This window comes from Chroicocephalus ridibundus, chromosome 5, assembly GCF_963924245.1.
Source record: "Chroicocephalus ridibundus chromosome 5, bChrRid1.1, whole genome shotgun sequence".
NCBI lineage: Eukaryota > Metazoa > Chordata > Aves > Charadriiformes > Laridae > Chroicocephalus > Chroicocephalus ridibundus.
In genome coordinates, this window is record NC_086288.1 from 37,859,275 (window position 1) to 37,878,419 (window position 19,145).

Here is a 19,145-nt window from a genome sequence, read left to right on the forward strand (position 1 = left end):
TCTGCGTTCTGGGTAATTCAAAGTCTGTAAGCAAAGACTTCATTAAAACATACGTTAGATATTTGGTAATACTGTAAGGATACTGTAAGAAGTGCTATCTGCAGTTACTTCCCTGGATTTGATCTATTAGCCACGTAAAGCTCTGTATAATAGATTTTATGTAACTTCTTAGCTTGTTGCTGTCTGGTACTAAAATCCATTTGAAGTTCTGAAAGATTACAGCAATCTTTAATTCCTAGCATGCTCTGTGGAAAAGGCATCTCAGCAGGCTGTTAAATTGGATTCTGCTTCAGCATTTGTTATAAAACCCCATTCATGTCTTATGCAGAAGTTGGCACCATGCAAACAACATGAAGTTTGCTTTAGTGAAGAATGTGGGAGCTCACCTGTTCATAAGGAAACCTAAATTCATGCCACAAAAGTACTGAGCATGCTCTTAGCATAAGTGGGCAGATGCAGGGCTGGACTTGCTCAATCCGTGCCTGAAATGAATCTTTCTGAGTTTAGACTTGCAGTCCTGTGGCCTGAACTACAGATCCTGCTGTGCCAGTCCTGAAGATAAGTCAGACTTTGCTCTTGGATACAATTCAAATTAAGGCCATGGAGATGTACCTTTTCTTTGTTGTTAAAAGGAGGGAAGACCCATGGCCTTCTCAAGAAAGCAGCATAGTTACTTCAGGTATTGTCTGTTGCAGAAAGTCTGTAAGTAAATAGGTGGCTGTATAACTAAAGAGGTATCAGTGTATCTGGTACTGAAGAGCGTCCGATTCACATAGCAGACTAGAATGAAGTCTACTGATGGCTATGACTTCTCTTGCATTCTGTATAACTGGATTTTGTAATAGCATTGCGCAGGCAGTGGGCTGAGAAACTAGTAACAGACTTTTAAAGCAGATGGTGTAGTTGCAGCTCTCTGTATATGTGAGGTGTGTAGGATCTTTGTTGGGCAACTGTCAACAATGGTATCGGGTCTGATCTCATGCAGGTTAACTTAATGCTGTGACTCTCTTTGAAAGGGGAGACTTGAAAAGAAATCTGCCTGGCACTCCTAGCATTTTGGAGGCAACACATTACAAACGCATTGACAAGTTTCCTCTCTGTTGATGGCAAAACAGCCTCCAGCATCGTTCCATGATCTGGCTTTGATGTGTACTGGACCCTTGTGTTATGTATGTAGAGTATATTTGTATCAGATTACCTAACAACGGAGATAGGTATCTGACTTATTCTGTCCCAAGGTATTTAAAAATAGAATAAAACCTGCCAGATTGATGAGGTCTTTCAGCTTTGAAAAAGGTGCCTATTTAGGCTTATTTTTCTTTCTATCTACATAGAAAGGGGAGTTATCTTTGAAATGCAAGCTGAAGCACAAAGAAGAAATGAAGCTGGCTTTATTTATAATGATTTGAAATTTGCAAGTCTCTAAGTGTGTTCCTAAGGCAGTTGCCCATGGTTACCTTACTGACTCTAGCAGGAATTGATGGTGTTTACCGCACTATTGATTTATGGCTGTTAACAGAGCATGGAATAAAAGAAATAACTTCAGAAATTCTTGTCTTTCAGCTGTACAGAGTTTTTGTGCTCTTCCCTCAATTCTCCACCTTTCAGTAAGGCGTAGTTTGGGAAAATTCCTAAATGAAACATCCTTTTAGGTGGGAGATCAGTGTGGCCTTGACTGAAGTCTGTTATGCAATTTGTTAAACCAACAACTATTAATAACTGTTGTACTCTTACCCCCTAGATGCAGTTCATCCAGGTCAGGGATGAGGCAATAGGACTGAGCACCAGTGCTGTGTACCACTGCTTTATGCAGCAGTAGGTTTTTTCCATTAATTCCAGCATGTCAGCTACATAACATGAAAAGCCAAACTTCTATGCTCTGACATGCAGACCAACTCCCTTTGGAATTAGGAAATAATGTCTTTTGCCACCGCAGCCATGATCAGTTGTGCTCTTAAACCTCCTGCAGTAGTGCAAAGAGGCAAGTCGTGTGCCATGGTGTATCTCTGAGGAACGGGCAAATTCTGGCTGGAGAGAGTTGTTTAATTCAGGTTGAATCTTCAGTGGTATCTTTGTTTCATCTACTAATTGAGCTTTGTCATAGTCAGAGATCAAGTCTCGGTAATCTATGATTGCTCTGTAAACCCTGAAACATCTCAGAAAAAGGGGAAAAATAATGGAACAACACATACCTTGTCTTTCAGTTACAAGAATTAAACTTTGGAAAAATTGTAACTTATATTGACAGGAATAGGTCAAAAGGAATTGGGTTTGTGGTGTTCAGAGGAGAGAAGGGAGAGGGAGGGTAAAAGCCTTAAGCTTGTGAAAGGCTATAGTAAAGAGGATGGTAATCCATTGTTCTTTATCACCGCTGAGAGAACTGCACAAAATAGTACACCTACCTTGCAAGAAGGATGACCCGGACTGTGTATGGAGAAGGAAATAAATTTAAGAGTAGTTAAGCCCTGGAGCAGGTTGTTGAGACAAAGTCTTGTGTTCCCTTTCTGGAAAACTTTGAAGGAATGTTGGATGAAAATTGGTCTGGCTGTACCTGCCTGTGTATGAGTGACCCTGGGCTTAGGTGCTCCTTTGAGTTCCTTTTCGGTCGGAGTTCTGTGGTTACAGCCTGATTCTTGTAAATGCTAAGTAAAAAATGTATTTGCCAAATACCTGTTTCTTCACTTAAATAAGCCTGCATAGCAGTAAGCACACTATTTTAACATCTTGTGTTCATAATCTGCAGCTGGTCCTCTTCAGAGTTTGACTTGAATGAAATCCGCCTGATAGTTTACCAAGACTGTGAGAGGAGGGGCAGACAGGTCTTATTTGATTCCAAAGCGGTCCGCAAAATTGATGAAGCTGTGGTTCAGGTATGAAATGCTAATTTTGCTTTTGTCCTATTTACCTTTTGTTTCCCTTCCCAAAAGCAGGAATTTTAATATGACAGCGTCAATTTCCTAATCTTATTTGTGATCCTTCACTTGATCTTAATTCTGTGATAGCTGCAACAAGAATGTGTTAGATTCCAAAAAGCCTATGAACACATATCTGTTATTTGGTGTTTATAATAGAGATATGGCATTGAAACTTAACAACTTTGGTCTGATTTGCTTTCAAGCAAAGCAATCTACACCCCTTTAAACTCAGTATTTCCTAGCTTTTTCTAATGTTGACCAGGATTGTTTTTTGGTTTTAGCCCTGGTTGTGCAGCCCCATTGTTCCAGTGATGTCTAGCATGTCTCTAAATGTGCTTGTCTTCCTTTGGTGTTTGGATTGGTAAAGTTGTTGGCTTTATGTGAATTAAACCAACTCAGCTTTGGCTAACCATGCTGTAATGTGTAAGACTAACACATGGCAATATACAGCCATGTAAGTTTTGGTGACGCGTGTAGAAGCAAGAGTAGATGCTGTCAAGATGAAAATTCTTTTTGCTGTTCACCAGGCACACAAATTTTGGAGTAATGCTTTGAGCAAACTTAAGTGATTTTAAGACAAGTAAAACAATAGTGTTTTGTAGTAGTTTTGTTTGTTGTTTTGTTTTTTTTTTTTTCCTACTAGTTCTGTGTTTTTCTTCTATGTTGAATTATTTCAATTTTTTGTTTGTTCTGGAGCCCTTGTTACAACCAGCAACTTCAGCATGTCAGACTAGCATGGTTTATCGTAGAATCACAAGCTATACACAAATACTTGTGACTTGTAGAATTTACTTATGGAGATGCTTAAAAACCGGCAATATCTATTTTAGTCACACTGCAAATACACCATTGTGCCAAATCAGTAAGACTGATGAGCATCATCAGCTGATGACTGATCATGTGCTTAAGAGGGTAAATGGGTCAGACTGGTCTGTTAATCTTGCTCTCCTTTTCATCTCCCTCCCTCCTCACCCCCCCTACCCCTCCACCCCCCATCAAGGTCATTCCTTTGTATCTTAAAGTTGGTTAAAAACACACAGTATGTGAAGAAGAAATATATTTCTGACTTCATTGAAATACTCAAATTATTCCATTTGCTTGAATACTTTAAACTAAAAGTTGACTACAAAATGTCCTATCAGGAACTGTATGCAAGGTTTACATAAAACAGATTATAACCTCCCTCATAACCCACAATACAGGCTATAATCTGTTTTCTAGCCAGTCACGGGTCTAGGTGCCCTTTTAGAATAGTCAGAGCACTTTGAATGGCATGCAAACACATAGATGTTAAAAGTGATCTTGAATGTTTGGTCATTTATTTGGTGTGTTATCAAATAGTGAGCCTAAAATGTTATTCATTTAAAGTTTAGGCAAAATGAGTCTCAAGCTCAGTCCTGTTGGAAGTAAAGTCAAGAAAGTGTGTGTTTACTGTGCACTTATCTGTTTTCCTGAAATACAATAAATCTTATTCACATTGAATATTCAAATACATTGATTGTCTCTAAAGTATGCAATAAACTTACTTGGGGGAACTAGCAGGTCTATATTTCATTTAACCATGTGTTTGTTTAATATACTGCATTTCTTTTCAGTGTTCTTAATCTAATCTCCGATTCTTTCTGCAGATGGCATATATCAGACCACTTTTATTGGGCATTTTTTGTCAATAGCTCATTCAGCACGTGACTACTCACCCTGGTGCATTTCTAAACCCTTAATGACAGTCACAATGAGATTAGATAAGCAGTAGCACATAAATACTATGCCAGGAAAAAATGCACAAAAGGAGTGCAAATATAAGATAGAATATAGAAGTCCAGGAATTTACTTTTTTTAACATGCTAGTAGGCTTGGTTTTAAATTGGTAAAGGAGCTGTACTGTCACTTTAGTTTAAACTGAACTTTTCAAAAATGACAGATCATCTACTCCCCTTTTCTTGGCCGCCTCCTGTTTTTCTTCCGCATCTTTCCTTTTGCCCGTTTCATCATCTGGTCATTGTGACTTGAGTATTCCAAAACTTACTACTGTTACTGTACTGTAGTATTCAAAGTGTTTATCTTAAAAATCAGTCTTGGGAATATTGGATTCTACTTCTATTTCCATTTAATTTCCTGTTATCATTCCTTTCTTGTCTTGCTGAGCCCAAAATATGGCTATGGCCGCTTTTTACTAGTGTCTAGGTTATTACTGTTTCTTTTTGCCTGCTTGCTTGCTTTTTCTGTAAACTATCTACATGTACCTTGTTGACATTTTAAAAAAATTTAGTCGATCTCTGCCAATGCATGTTCCCAATGAGCTAAACCATGCTGGTACAAAATGAGGCTTAAAAAAATACACTTCATTCCAATGTGCACTACGTGAATTAATGTGTACATTAATGCATATTAAATGTATGTGCATTAAGGGATTTTTAATTTCTTAAATATTTAAAAACTTTCTGATCAGTTTTCATTGCTGCAAGGTTAGGGTTTTGCTCCCTTCATATAAACAATTTCAAGTGCATGTGAGAAGTATGTTCAAAATAATGTGGCCCTCTTAACTGACATCTAATGGACATTCAAACTGGGGGAGGGGAGGAGCGGGAAGAAGCCATCAATGGAAACAAGAAAGTCATTAAGTTTTGTTCAAGAAAACTTTATTAAGCAAATCCCAATGAATTAAATGCAGCTTGTCTTATGAAACATGTACAAATAGCATTAATGTAACTGGTATCTTTCTGAGACTTCCTTTACACCCTTCTGATCAGTTCTAAGAGGTTGTTAAAACATAGTGACTTGAGAGTAAACTTTGAATTCAAGTCATCTGAATTTAAGTATTCGTTTGCTTGCTTTTTTCTTTTCTTACACAACTCCTTTACAGGTTTAAGAAATAGATTTATTTTTTTTACTTGGTAATTCTACCAAATGACGCATTATTCACCCCTTGGTTTTGCTGGTTATTCTTCTGTTTAAGAAATCTGTTAATCGGTTGGGAAGCAAAAGTTATATGCCATTTGAATGATTAGTTGTGCAAATGATAACAGAAATTGGTTTGTAAGCAGCTCATAAGATGAGATTTTGTTTGCATAAACTTTGGCAAATGTTACACAGAGCAATTTAGAACAATTGGGAATGATCTTCCAGTGGAACTTTGACTAATTACTCTGACTACATGTGGTATTATGAAAAAACCTTTTAAAACATAGTTCTTGAACCAAGTTCTTGAACCAAGTAAGAGTGTCTCTTATTTCTCTCTCTTACCTGTAGTTTAAGAAAAATCTTGCCGTGGTATGTTTACAGATGCGAGTTCTCGTGTTTGCTTTGTTTTCATCATATTGCTCTATTTTTTACACAGAAAATGGCAGAGGATGCTTCTGTAAAGACTTCTGCCAAGAACTGTCAAGCAAGCAATGGGAACAACAATATTTCTTCCCATAGTCCCTCAATAAGCTGTATGCAAAATGTCAAAGAACAGATACCGAAGTATCAGGTAATGTTCATTATTTTTCTTGCTTGTATTTATCTGTTTTACTGAAGAAGTTTACATATATAAGCCTTAATTTACATGTATTTAATGACTAGTTATACTTCCAGAATATTACAAGTTAATGTTAATCTTGAGATATCCACCCTATCTTTAAAGTCTTGTAGAGTAGGAGCATGTGGGTACACGTTAACCTTCTGGTCTATTTTGGTCTTGTCTTTCAAAAAGTTACGAACGGTATTCAATAGCATTATTATTTGTGACGGTCATAAAAAACACTATACCATTCTTGTTTTGAAAGAGGTTTACCTATGCTTCAGGTCAGCTCTGAAGGAACTGTTGAACATGGTATACTAGAAGTCCCTTTAGCCTGTCTTACTATAAAATAAAATTTTTAAGAGAACTATTTTTCAGATATTCTGCTGTTTCTCAATAAAAGCATAAACATTTCATCTAGAAAAAAGTAATTTGAAGCATGTATAGATTAAAGTAGAAAAAACTTATATTTAACTAAAGGTAAGCAATTTTCTTCAGAAGTAACAAACTTCTCTCCATATTTGCTATTGATAATCAGTCTGAAAAAAAATCAGAAATCAGTCTGATTATACTTAGGAACACAGTCCTCGCAAATTATTTTCCAATCAAAAGTGTTTCCAAGAAGCTTTCTATAGGGGCAGGGAAGGAGAACATACTCATTTGAATGAGGAAGACAGTTTAATGCTTGGGGATCCTGACCACAGAATCTAAATCCTGTGAACACCTGTAGGTTTCATCAAACACTCTGATGGGAATGATTCTTTGGAAATGTGGTAGATCTTTTTTTCGTCTTTTTTGCCTTTGAAGGTCTCCCTGGAACAAGGGTAATAATGCCCATCTAGTGAGCAAAACAGAGTACATCTTCCAGCTGTACTCCCTTGTACTTATACTCAGAATGTTAGAACCATACAGGATCTTAGTCTGCATGGGAAAGCAGAACTTATTTGTGTTCACAATTGAAAATGTAGCACTGTGGCGCTATATTAAATTGAAATAGTATGCCAAGTTATTATTGACTTTGCTCTTCCCCTCTTCTTGTCTGTGTAGTACACCAGACCAGCATCTGATGTCAACATGCTTGGAGAAATGATGTTTGGCTCAGTGGCAATGAGTTACAAAGGCTCCACCTTGAAAATTCACTATATACGGTGAGTGTCCTTTTCTGTGATGCGCTCTCCTGTCAGGCACTTGGAATTGATGACTCACTGAAATAACTGTTTATCCTTTCAGCTCTCCCCCACAGCTGATGATAAGTAAAGTCTTCTCAGCCAGGGTAGGAAGCTTCAGTGGAAGCAACAATAAGTAAGAACACTTTTTTATTTTTTTTTCCTCCCGTGTTCAATGCAGTCGTCTTTCCTTCTTTCTCCTTTTGTAGTCCTTCTGTCACTGCTTCTAAATTTGACTTAACCAAAGTGGAAAAGTCTAGTAGGAAATCAGAAACGGCATCTGTGGAGAAGGATTCTCTTGATAGATCCCTGCCAGGCCACCCAAGTTTAAAAAAATAAAATCTCTTAGAGTTCTGCTTCTTAATTTGTGTGTGACATGCAATAAGCTTCAGAGGTTAGGTGCTTTGGACCATCAAAGCCTGTGTCTCTTCCTGCTGCCAGAGGGTGAAGAAGGGGTATGTGTTAAGAAAACTTTGTGTCCCTGTACCCCACTTCTGTTTCCTTCAACAATGACAGAAGAGATACTGTTTATCGTCTGTTCCTGTTTTCCTTGTCCCAGAAATGGTCAAATGTGAATAAGCTGAGTCGCAAATGTGACATTCGGAAAACCTACTGATCCTTGAGTTTGATTGTAAAGTTAATCTTCAGCCTTCTTTTTTTCCATTAAATGAGCCTAATCCTCAAGCTAGTATTAATGCCTGTTGATCACGTTCTTAAGGAATGCTGGCTTTTCCCCCTTTTTTTTAGCTTACAAGATAGCTTTGAATACATCAACCAAGATCCCAGCCTGGGAAAGCTGAGCTCGAATCAGAATGGTTTGGGAACCTGTCGCAGTGGAAGTAATTTAGGTAAATATTTCCAGGTTCTATGTCTTTCTGACAATGAAGCCATCTGTTCATTCAGTTTGGTTTTTTCTGTGCATCGCCTTCTTTCTTTTTTTTTTTACTTTTTTTGCATTGCATTTTCTCTACGTTGCTTTTGTTTCCTAGGTGTGTTACAGCTGTGTAGCAGCAAACTGCTGCAGGGTGTGTCTGAAGGAGGTCCCCTCCGGCTCATCCGCAGTGCTTCTTTCTTTGCAGGTTTGTGTGGAATGCCAGCCACAGTGTGACCCATCCATATGCACACACAAATCCAGCTCCTTCTGAATCCTTGCAGGACATACATAATTATTCTCTAGAAACAGAAAGGGCTAAAATAGTGACAACAGATGTATCTGGCTTATACTTAAAAATCTTTCTTCCAAAAAAATAGCTAAGTTAATTGCTTTTTGTTCATATTTCTTTTCTAATTCCTGTTTTTAATTTTAAAGGTATTTTTATGCAGTGTTTAATAATAAATGAGCCCTTATGTTTCTTAGAGAACTTATGTTTCCTGGCTTATAACTGGTTTCTTGCTAGTGTGCAGGTGTCTTGCTGATGCACAGCTTTTTCTTCTCTTACCTCGTGCTACTTTTTTTTAATTTGATGGCAGACATTCAAAATTAATTCTTGAGCTAAGTCTGGGAGGCTTTAAGGTTTTTTTTTTCTTTAACAATATCAATTTCTTTAACTTTCAAAACTTAAACTATGTAAAGTCTCCTTTTACAGGCATACTGATGACCCATGCAGGTGGGTAGATCTTAGGCCTGATTAGTTCTGTTAATTGCAAAAATGTGAACTAGAATACCAATGCAGTTTCTTCACAGTCTTTGCAAATCTTGCATGCTCTACAATTTGAGTAAATCTGCGCTACTAACACTTCAATGTAATACAACATAGGCTGAATGTTTCTTACTGTGAGGCTTTGTGGATAGTAAATCTCTGCTTGGGGTATGAATCAGAAGCTTAGTGGACCTCGTATTTGACTATTTTATTATGATGTTAACCTGTGTAGAATGACAATCTTGCCCGCAAACAGAAAAAGTCAAGATGGAGGTACCACCAGCCCTCATTTTCAAAGCATATCTGATTTTTTATAATGTAGACTATTCACATTCTTAAGCTTCTTAGAGATGTTTCAGACTGGGTCTGTAACATGGACTAGTAACTTCGTCTAGTAACATGATACTCAGTATGGGAATACTGTTTGCTGCCACCTCTGCTCACACCATACTGCTTATTTGGAGTAACGGTACAGGATGTAACTTTGCTGTTTTATGACCTTTAAACTTAAACATTTTTTTAAATGCTGACAAATATTTTTTGTTGATCTGATCTGTTTGTTTTAGCACACAGCACGCCTGTTGATATGCCTAGCAGAGGACAAAATGAGGACAGAGACAGCGGCATTGCTCGGTCAGGTATCTGCTCTCTGTCTTGTTTGCCTGCTACTGTAATTGCAGTTCTTCGGTTGCAGTGATTCACCTGAAAGATAGGCACCTTATGACCCATAAATCCAAATTTTTTTGGATCTGCTAAGCTGTTTTCTTTCTGCCTTTGCCCCAAGCTTTAATGCAAGAATACTTGTAATGATATTCTTTGTTTACATCGTTTTCTGGGTTCTTAATGAATTTATAATTTGGAGAAAGAACTGTCTGTAGCCTTTACTAAAGCAAGGGAAGAGAAAGATGGTTTTGCACCAAGTAGGAAAAGGAGGCCAGAAGATCTGTCTATTGTAATGGGGGCGGGCAACACCTCTCAGGATAGAATGCTTTTACTGAGAATAAGAAGGCTTTTATGTTCTAGTAGGGAAGATTATGACTTTATAAGAGAAGAATGTTCTCAGGCAGCAAGATTAATTTAAAATAATTGTCTCTCCTGTTGTAAGTAAAGTTATGTGAAAAAGATCAGCAAGCGAGAGCAGTATTTGTGGGAATTTGTTCCCAGTTAGAATATGAAGAAAAATATTCAACCAGCGCTCTTTCTAATTCAGTATATGTGGGGTTTCTTGCTTTCTTAATAGCATCTCTGAGCAGTCTTCTGGTCACTCCTTTTCCATCTCCAAGCTCTTCATCCTCATCTTCTAGCAGCTACCAACGTCGCTGGCTCCGAAGTCAGACAACCAGTTTAGAGAATGGAATTATTCCAAGGTGGTGAGTGCAACACCTTTCTTACAACAGCTGTTTGGCAGTAATTTAAGATAAATAGGGCTTAAGCCTCTTCTCTTTAAAAGGACAAATCCTGTTATTAAATGCTCTCAATTCAATCTAGCTTCTGTGCATGTTACATAAGATTACCAATATGAAGAAAGACCAAGTTTTGGCTGAACATGAACTGCAAGGCCCAATATGAAATATACTTATTTTCATTCAATGTGTAGGCTGTGTCTGAAGCCACATTCTGAAAAGCAAATTAAACTGTATGTGAAGGAGCGGAGCATCCTGTTGAGATGAAAGAGATTATAACGGCACTGCTGCCGTAATTACATTATACTATGATGAAGTCTGACTAGTGAGCAGTTACTGAAATTTTGGAGTAATAGCCCATGACGACTCTCTTGGCTGGTACAGGATGTTCCTGATGTGACTTCTGCCAAAACAGGAAGAATAAAAAGAGCTGTGATCAAAAAGCTTGGCTTCTCTTTTGGAATTTTATTAGCTTTTGTAGCTCAGTGGCATAACAAAGCATGGAACGCAGCAGACTTTTCATAGCTAATAAGCAAATTCTTCCCTTGTCAGTTGTAAAATAGCAAATGGTTCTTGATGATCTGCTCATATGTACTCATCCACCTGCACCCAGAGATAGCACGGAATTAGTGGAGAGCTACAAGAAATTCCTACTGTTTGGCGCCTCTCCCTCTTTAGTGTTTTCAGTTAAGAGAAGCTTAAAAGCTGACAGTTAAAAATATGTGGTCAGTTAAAAAAAACCAAAAACAAAACCTTTTTGAAAAGAGTTTTTCCCTAGTGTCAACACTTGAAGCTTTATCCTGGATATTCTTACCAAATCATTGTTAACATGAAGAATTGTGTGGTGGAGCTAATGTAGCAGTCATGCTTTCTAAATCATGCTTGCAGGTGAGAATAAGCTAGTAAACATTTTGCTTTCAGTAAACTGAAGTACTTTTTAGCCTAGTTTCCTAAAGAAATAAGCCTGAGAGCAGTGCGTGCAAAGAAAAGTTTAAACATTTAGGGTACATAAGATAATTTCAGCCCAGTTTAAGAAGCTGCCAGTTTCACAAATAGAAATTCCCTCTAAACAATATGTTACTTTTGTAACACTGAGGAAAGTAGGCTTTTTGGGCTGCTTGTTCACTGCAGGGAGTAGGCTGTGTTTCTTCCACACTGGAAAATCTATTCTGGGGAAAGATACTGGAAACACGACATTATTATTTCCGCTATCTAGAACTACTCTTGAATTGGTGTTCTTTCTAAGCTAAAAAGCCTCTTCAGATACTTGTTTTATGATTACTTGCTAGAGAAACAGTAGGATTCTGGTTGAATACTTCAGTGGCAGCAGAGTTTGCACTTCAGTTTGTACAGCCAAGATTTTACAGTCTCTGTGACTGATGTTTTAGGCCAATAGCTCAAAGAAAATGAGATGTCTAGCTGGAGCTCTATGTAGCCAATTGGCAGGCAAGCTAGATCAGCAGCTTTGTTGAAAAGGCTTCTCTCACAGACCTAAATTCTTCAATTTCGGTTCCTGGGAAGCAGGACAAAAGCTCGTGATGTTTCTTAGATGCTGACTGACCATCCTTTCCCAACTTCCTTGGGAATTTGTGTCTCTGCATGCAAGTTCCTGAAGTTCAAATGAGGTTATGTTTTTGTCTTGAACTCTTGTTTCCCACAAGCTGTTTTTTGCTGGGGTTTTATTGTGTGTGCTTTTACTGTATTCCTGGACTCATACCTCTATGATGAGAAACTTCTGTATATTTAACTTTGTCAAACCAATTAAACTGTAAACCGCTTATTTTTAGAATGAACTGAGAATGAATGCTTAGCATTCAGGCTTTCCTCTTGTTAATTGCTTCATAGTGGTCTATAAATGCCACAGGCTCCGTTTCAAGATAATTCTGATATGAAAAGCCTTCAAGCTTTTAATTACCGCTTGCTGATATTGCAGTCTTAACTTAAAAAGAAACTCCAAAACCAAGCTATTTCCATGAGAGCTACTGCTCTGACAGTCTCCATTTGCGTTATAATGGCTTTCTTGTCTGTTCTTACCCTTCTCCCCCTATAGTTTCTCAGTGTATTAAAAGCGTATTCAGTTAAACAGTGTATTCAATTAAACTTGCTTCCAAAAGGCGTTTTCACCATACTATTTTACTCATTCATGTATATACTTTTTAAAGATGGGGTTTTTTTCAGTGAAATTGATCAAGAAACTTTAAGCAAGAAAAAGTTTTTTAAATTCAGCAACATCAATATCTAGCAGTGCATTGCAAGTATTTATGGAGGAATAGGGTGAAAGGATTGCCACTTTTTTTTGTATAATCACAGAAAAACTTATCCTGGCCTGAGACTTGTGGATATCATCCAAATCAGTTGCCTGTGCAAAGGACTAGCTTGAAATTTAGATCAGGTTGCCGTGGAACTTGTCAAATTGAGTCTTGAAAATCTCCAAGGATGGGGATTCCACAGCCTCTCTGGACAGTGCCCTCCAGTGTATTGACCATTTTTCCCCCCATTTGGCATCATCTGCAAACTCACTGAAGGTGTGTTTTGATCCACAGGCCAGGCTGATAATGAAGATATTGAGCAGTATTGATCCCACTATCAACCCATGTGTAATACTGAAAAGTGGCATAACTATCCAGTGAATAAACAGAACTCGGGGAAATAATAATGGTTGCAAAATAGCCACTGTTTATTTTTTTTAGCAGAAGACAAAGCATTTTAAACTGAAGTATATCCAATTTTGAGCTAGGCACATGTGTATTCGTAGGCGTTAAGTTTGTGTTTTCACAGTAATTACTAAGTGGTGACATTTTGTCTTCAATTAAAATGGAAAGTTTTATTTTGCATGGTTAAGTGTCTTAAGATGCTGGAACAGTATAGGTAGCATGTTTCCCGACTTCCCTCATAAGCAGCAGTACAGATTCAAGAGTGTCGTGGACATACTGCTGAGCACCTAGGCAGGAGTTTGAGTGCTGGATGCAGTTCACAGCTCTGAAATTACCTTTAAGCTTTTTTGCTAATGATTTTGCATGTTGTGTCTCCATTTCCCTTTTCTTAAATCTCCCTTAAAGACAATTTCAGAAGGAGGGATTTTGTAGCAGCTCTGTTTGAGAGGAAAGCATTCATTTACACCACTTCAGGAGCTGGCCTCTTTGGGGGTTGTCTTCCTCCTACCTGAGCAAACATAGGTCTTATCCATCAAAACGCTGGGTGTCCTCTGTTCAGGCAGGTGACAGCAAAGTCATATGTAGTCAGTCAAAGGAGACCTAAGAATGAATTACCTTCTACTATATAAATAGATATGGGTAGAAGACAAATTACCTCTCAGTATATAGGTAACTGTCCTAACAAATCTGTCTTACAGGTCCACTGAAGAAATGTTTAGTATGACTGATGAAAGCTGCAGCTCCAATCCTGCAATGGTTCGGAGGAAAAAAATTGCAATCAGCATAATCTTTTCTCTGCCAGAAAAAGAAGAAGCACAGAGAAACTTCCAGGATTTCTTTTTCTCTCACTTTCCTCTTTTTGAATCTCACATGAACAAGCTGAAATATGCAATAGAAAAGGTACGGAATACTAGCTTGGCTTAATGTGAAAAAATAAGTGTCAAACAGAATGAAGTATTCTAGAATCTGATAGATGAAGAGTGGGAGAAGGCATGTGGTTTCAAGCTTCCCTCCCTCCTTACACATGTAGGAATGAGCCCAGTGTAGGAATTCAGCATTTGCTGAAAAAGACGTGCAGTTTCTTTTCTAGTCAGAATGAGAATGGAGAGTTTTATGCCATGGGTGTTTTTCTTTCCTTCTTACCATATTTCACTGTGGGTGAGACATGGAGACAGTGGAAATGATGGTATTCTGTTCGTTCTTGTTCGTTGCTGTCTTCCCCCTACTCTCTCAAAAAAACTCTTCTCTCCCCATGTCCAGTCTTAGGGATTGTCTCATGAGGTGGAGGGAGGTTGGCAGCTATTGCTGTCCTGAGTGTCTGTGTAGCACTGGGGCTAGATCTTAATCATTTTGACATGCTAATGAAGCTTAAAAAGATGAAGAATGCGAATCCTTTAAGAAGCTGTTTTGTGTCTTTAACTCTTATCAAGGCCATGATCTCATGTAGAAAAATAGCAGAATCCAGCCAAAGAGTGCAGGTTTATATCAGCCGTGTCATGGATGCCCTGGGAGAATTCAGGTGAGTTGATGTAATTCTGAATTACAAGGAGAGCTCTTCTCATGCCCCTTTAAAGACATTTATCACTTCCAGTTATAAGCAACTGAATGCAGGGTCTTGTAATTTAGCCAGTCTTGAAGTTAGCGTGAATGAACTTTGTGTTTTGGGTATTGGGTAAATGTTTTCTAGAAAACTTCAGCAAAGCCAGCTCAGCCATTTTCAGAATGAGAGTAAAATTAGTTCTGTTGTATTCACCTGTACCTGGGACTGTCAATTAAAGTCTTTAAGATCTCAGTGAGAGTTGGCTTTTGCCAATGCCTGTGCAGATGAGTGGATTGATTGTTGTATTCAGGCAGATGAGTTGTCTGCTCCTAGCCATAGATGCTGAACAGTATAACTGACAAGAAAGTTGCTGTCAAAGCCTCTCTTTTTGGTACCTAAGAGAGGAAGGAGGCCAAGAAAGGCAGCCCAGGAGAGAGAGACGAGGCTTTGGTGGGGTGGAGTTTCTGTGATGTTTCGAATGTGGAATCAAATCACTGTAATGAATAAATGGATTCTATCCCTCCTCAAAATGATTTCTGAATCGATTCCCTGAGGACAAATACAGAGGGGAATGCAAGAAAGTGAAGACAAATATGTAATATTTGAAGATACTGAGTTACTGGTGCACTGAATTAAACAGACTAGTGTTCTGGGACAGTAGTAATTAGTCAGTCCGGAAAAATTCCAGTTTGTTTAGTCGCCTAGGTCTTACAAAAAATAAATTAAAAAAAAAAAAAATCAGTGAATAATAGAAGAGGAAAGGGGCTACTTATTAACATGCACATTTCAATCTTGCAAATACACTTACTTCTTGGGAATTTTCTTTGAGCAGAGTTACCATCTGGAACCTATATTCTGTTCCAAGGATTGCAGAGCCTGTGTGGCTTAATATGATGTCCAGCACCCTGGAAAAGAATCAGCTATGCCAGCGTTTTCTTAAAGAATTCACGTTTCTGATAGAACAGATCAACAAAAATCAGTAAGCTTCCTCGACCCCTTTTTTCTTAAAAAAAACTTGTGTGCTTCCTAGTGCACGTGGATATATTAAAGCACTTAATGGGATATTCTTTTGCTGGTGTTACTTTGGTCATGTTCTTTTTCCTAGGTTCTTTGCTGCTTTGTTAACTGCGGTGCTGACATATCATCTGGCTTGGGTCCCAACAGTAATGCCGGTTGACCATCCTCCCATAAAGGCCTTCTCTGAGAAGCGTACATCACAGTCTGTGAACATGCTGGCAAAATCCCATCCATATAACCCTCTCTGGGCACAGCTTGGTCAGTAGGAAATGGAAAGACTTCTCTAACTAGCACGTTTTTGCATCCGTTCATCTTATCTGAGAGCTACTTATGATCCAGATCACATTTGGTGATTTGCCTTGCTGTAAGCTGGGCAGAACTACCAACAGATGTCCTGTTAACAGATTAAACAGAGTATTTGGAGGCCTGCTTGCATAGCCTGAGTGCTCTGCTCTTTTCCTTGGTCCTTTGTCGTCCTCTGTTACACTACCTGGTTAAGTAACAGTATAGAAGCATTAAGCAAGTGCCGTGAATGATCTGAGCAGTTTGGGAAGAACAAGAGGGAACAGGCTGGACTGAGGGGAATTCTCTGGGCCTTGGAGGCCCTTTGTAGTTGAAACTGCCCTGGCTACCTCCTTTTATCTCTTTCTCACAGAGCTAGGATGGACACCAAGACAACAGAGAAGTCTGGCAACTGGCAGTACCTCCATTCATTCACAGTTACGTGAGTGGGCTTGGGCTGAGATTTTCTTTCTATGCCCAGCTCCTCAGGCTGTTTTCTGACAAACATTTTATAGCTTATAAATTATCTTGATACAGGGGATTAAATAACTGCTGTCAACTGAGTAGGTGAGTGAGAGCTGAGAGAATAATACTGCCAGTGATTAATCCCTGAAAATTCCTCCTCTTGGCTCAGCTGTGAGTCTGACGTCAGATCGGCCTTAACTTTAACTGATGTACTATATCGCCATGTAAAATAACATGCATGCATACTAAAGCGATAATGTGACTTTTAGACCGTGCTACTGGTTGTATTTCTTGACAATTGTCTCAGTTATGTTTGTTATTCACAGCAATCTTTATGAAACTAAGAATTGCTGTCTTGGCCCTGTAGTTGTAGTAGAAGTGTTTCCTGTTTTAGGATGTCTTTAAAACATTATGCAGAGGAGTAATGGATTAGACTTGGAGGGGAAAATAGAAGTTTGCTCAGGGTGTTGAGGATGGAGCCAGGCCTGGGGTTATAAAAACCAGCTGGACTGGAGGCGTAAGATTAGCAGTAGCTCTTGTGGTCACTCCCAGGAGCCACCACTGGTGACTAGTCAAGAATCTGTTTCTCTTCTCACCTCCCCAGGCTGTATGTTGCTACCAGCATTGGCCTAGCCAAGTTCTTAGTGCCTGAACTCAAAATGCTTTCTCATTTTGTTTCGTTCTTATAAAGCCCAAAAGCCATTATCAGGCGGTTGCAGTAACTGACAATGAAAGTAAGATGTTGCCCTCTGCTGGTCTCCTTGTTCAGAAGGAAGGGGGGGGAGGAGGAATAAAAAAAATCATGGATCTTAGTGCTTTAAAATGGAAATGACTTTTTATTAAGGGAAGGATTTTGACGTACGTGTCTTTCCACCTTCAGACCTATGTTTTCATTACATATTATATATATATAACTGTAAGTACCACTGTCAGGAAGACATAAAACTGTCTCTTAAACATCAGCTTCAATCTAATGACTTTTTCTACTGTCTTATTAGTATTGGTTTTATATAAAAGCCAATTGTGCAAATGAACATGAAGCCTGAATCTGATTTCCATAGCAACTGTGCTCAACTCGAAAGGAAAAAGATATCTTATCATTTCCTTTCCAAACTGTTAGTCCTTGTGGGCCACCAGGCATGGGGGTTGATTCCAGCTGAGTAATCTGAAGCCCTCTTCCCATTATTGAGGAATGAATTTGCTGGCATGTTAGGCTATGGGGCTAGTTGCAAGGGTGTTTTAAACTGGGGGAAGACAACACGCTGGTGTCACCACACAGCAGCGTCTGCAGTGCATCGCTGGCATCATGGGAAATGGCAGATCTTGACAGGGGAGACAGTAGGTGTGGGACAGTGGAATTACTGTCTCATTTATTCTTGTTTTGCAGGAATGGAGTCAGGAGCCTTATTCCTTTTATGTTGTATATGGCAAAGAGGGCTCTGGGCATAAATGTGTTGTTTGGGGTTGTGTTTTTTTTTTCTGGTTTAGTCTCCTCATGTTGAAACCAGATGTCCCCTTGCCCTTAGTAGAAACCTACCTGAAGCTCTGATATAACTTTCATTTAGTTTTGTTTCTTGAGGTTTAGTACAAAATCCTGGTGGCAAACCTGGTACAGAACATTTGAGCAACCCTGAACAAGGACTTAGCACCTAAAACAATCTGGTAGATAGCAGGTAGCTGATAAAGCCTCAAGCCAGAGAAGCCTGCTTTCAAGGTGAACGCTTACAGTGGCTAAAGAAAACTGAGCTTTTGGTGGCTGTCTCCCATCAGCCACAGTTTGGTTAGGCAAAGACAATCTAGTGGGTGTTCTCTAATGGGTGTCAAGTGAAGACAATTGAGTTAACTCAACTGGGTAATAAATATTTCTTGAATTAACCCATCATAGAGCATGTGAATGTTTGCTTATTAGATGGAGCAAGTAAATGTTCCTTTATTGGCTATCTATGCTTACTTCTCCGAGAACTTTGGAGTAGAAACCCTTCAGCTGATGGAGGATTATAGACAGCTGGAAGGTAGTTACCACTCTCCAAACAAATGTTGAAAGTAGGATATGCATGACCTTACTTTTGTTAAAAAAGCAGTTCTTCAGGAAAAATGAGCTACCAAATAAGAAGTTCTTGGGAGGACTCAAATTATGTTGTAGTACCTACCTTTCATATTACAGTTGTATTTTAAGTAGTGAATATATTTTCTAGTTCTCCGACACCCCCTGCCAAAGATAAATGTTCATGTTAGTGAGGTTGACTCCAAGTACATAGAAGCGCATGTGCCTCTTCTTCAGAAACTTATTTATTAAGCTAATATGAATCCTTTTGAGCTCTTTTAATATATTGGTCCTGAAAAATATAACTTAGATTTTATCTGTATGAAAATTCTTGTGTTTAACAGCAAAAAGACTGCAATAAACCAGAATTACTTTGATGTGAAAGAAAATTAGTAGAAAAATAGAAAATAGTATAGCTGGCTTCAGAGTTTAGCTAGATCTATATTCCATTTTACCCCCTGTTCTGTCAATTTCCAAGTGATAATATCTTGTAAGCTTCGTTTAAATAAAACCTTAG

At 38.5% G+C, this 19,145-nt stretch overlaps 1 protein-coding gene across 5 annotated transcripts in view; it reads left to right on the forward strand.

Moving 5' to 3' along the window:
- Positions 1–19,145, forward strand: part of FNIP2 (folliculin interacting protein 2) — a 51,972-nt gene that overhangs the window by 20,031 nt on the left and 12,796 nt on the right. For 2 of the 5 annotated variants that reach the window (XM_063335581.1, XM_063335578.1), the window contains exons 2-13: positions 2,744–2,870; positions 6,253–6,387; positions 7,465–7,565; positions 7,648–7,719; positions 8,331–8,431; positions 8,573–8,662; positions 9,790–9,861; positions 10,464–10,593; positions 13,979–14,180; positions 14,711–14,799; positions 15,653–15,799; positions 15,926–16,095. In XM_063335581.1, coding sequence (XP_063191651.1) covers positions 2,744–2,870; positions 6,253–6,387; positions 7,465–7,565; positions 7,648–7,719; positions 8,331–8,431; positions 8,573–8,662; positions 9,790–9,861; positions 10,464–10,593; positions 13,979–14,180; positions 14,711–14,799; positions 15,653–15,799; positions 15,926–16,095 — 1,436 coding nt within the window. The remainder of the gene's footprint in view (positions 1–2,743; positions 2,871–6,252; positions 6,388–7,464; positions 7,566–7,647; positions 7,720–8,330; positions 8,432–8,572; positions 8,663–9,789; positions 9,862–10,463; positions 10,594–13,978; positions 14,181–14,710; positions 14,800–15,652; positions 15,800–15,925; positions 16,096–19,145) is intronic. The other 3 variants (XM_063335582.1, XM_063335580.1, XM_063335579.1) reach the window with 2 other exon arrangements.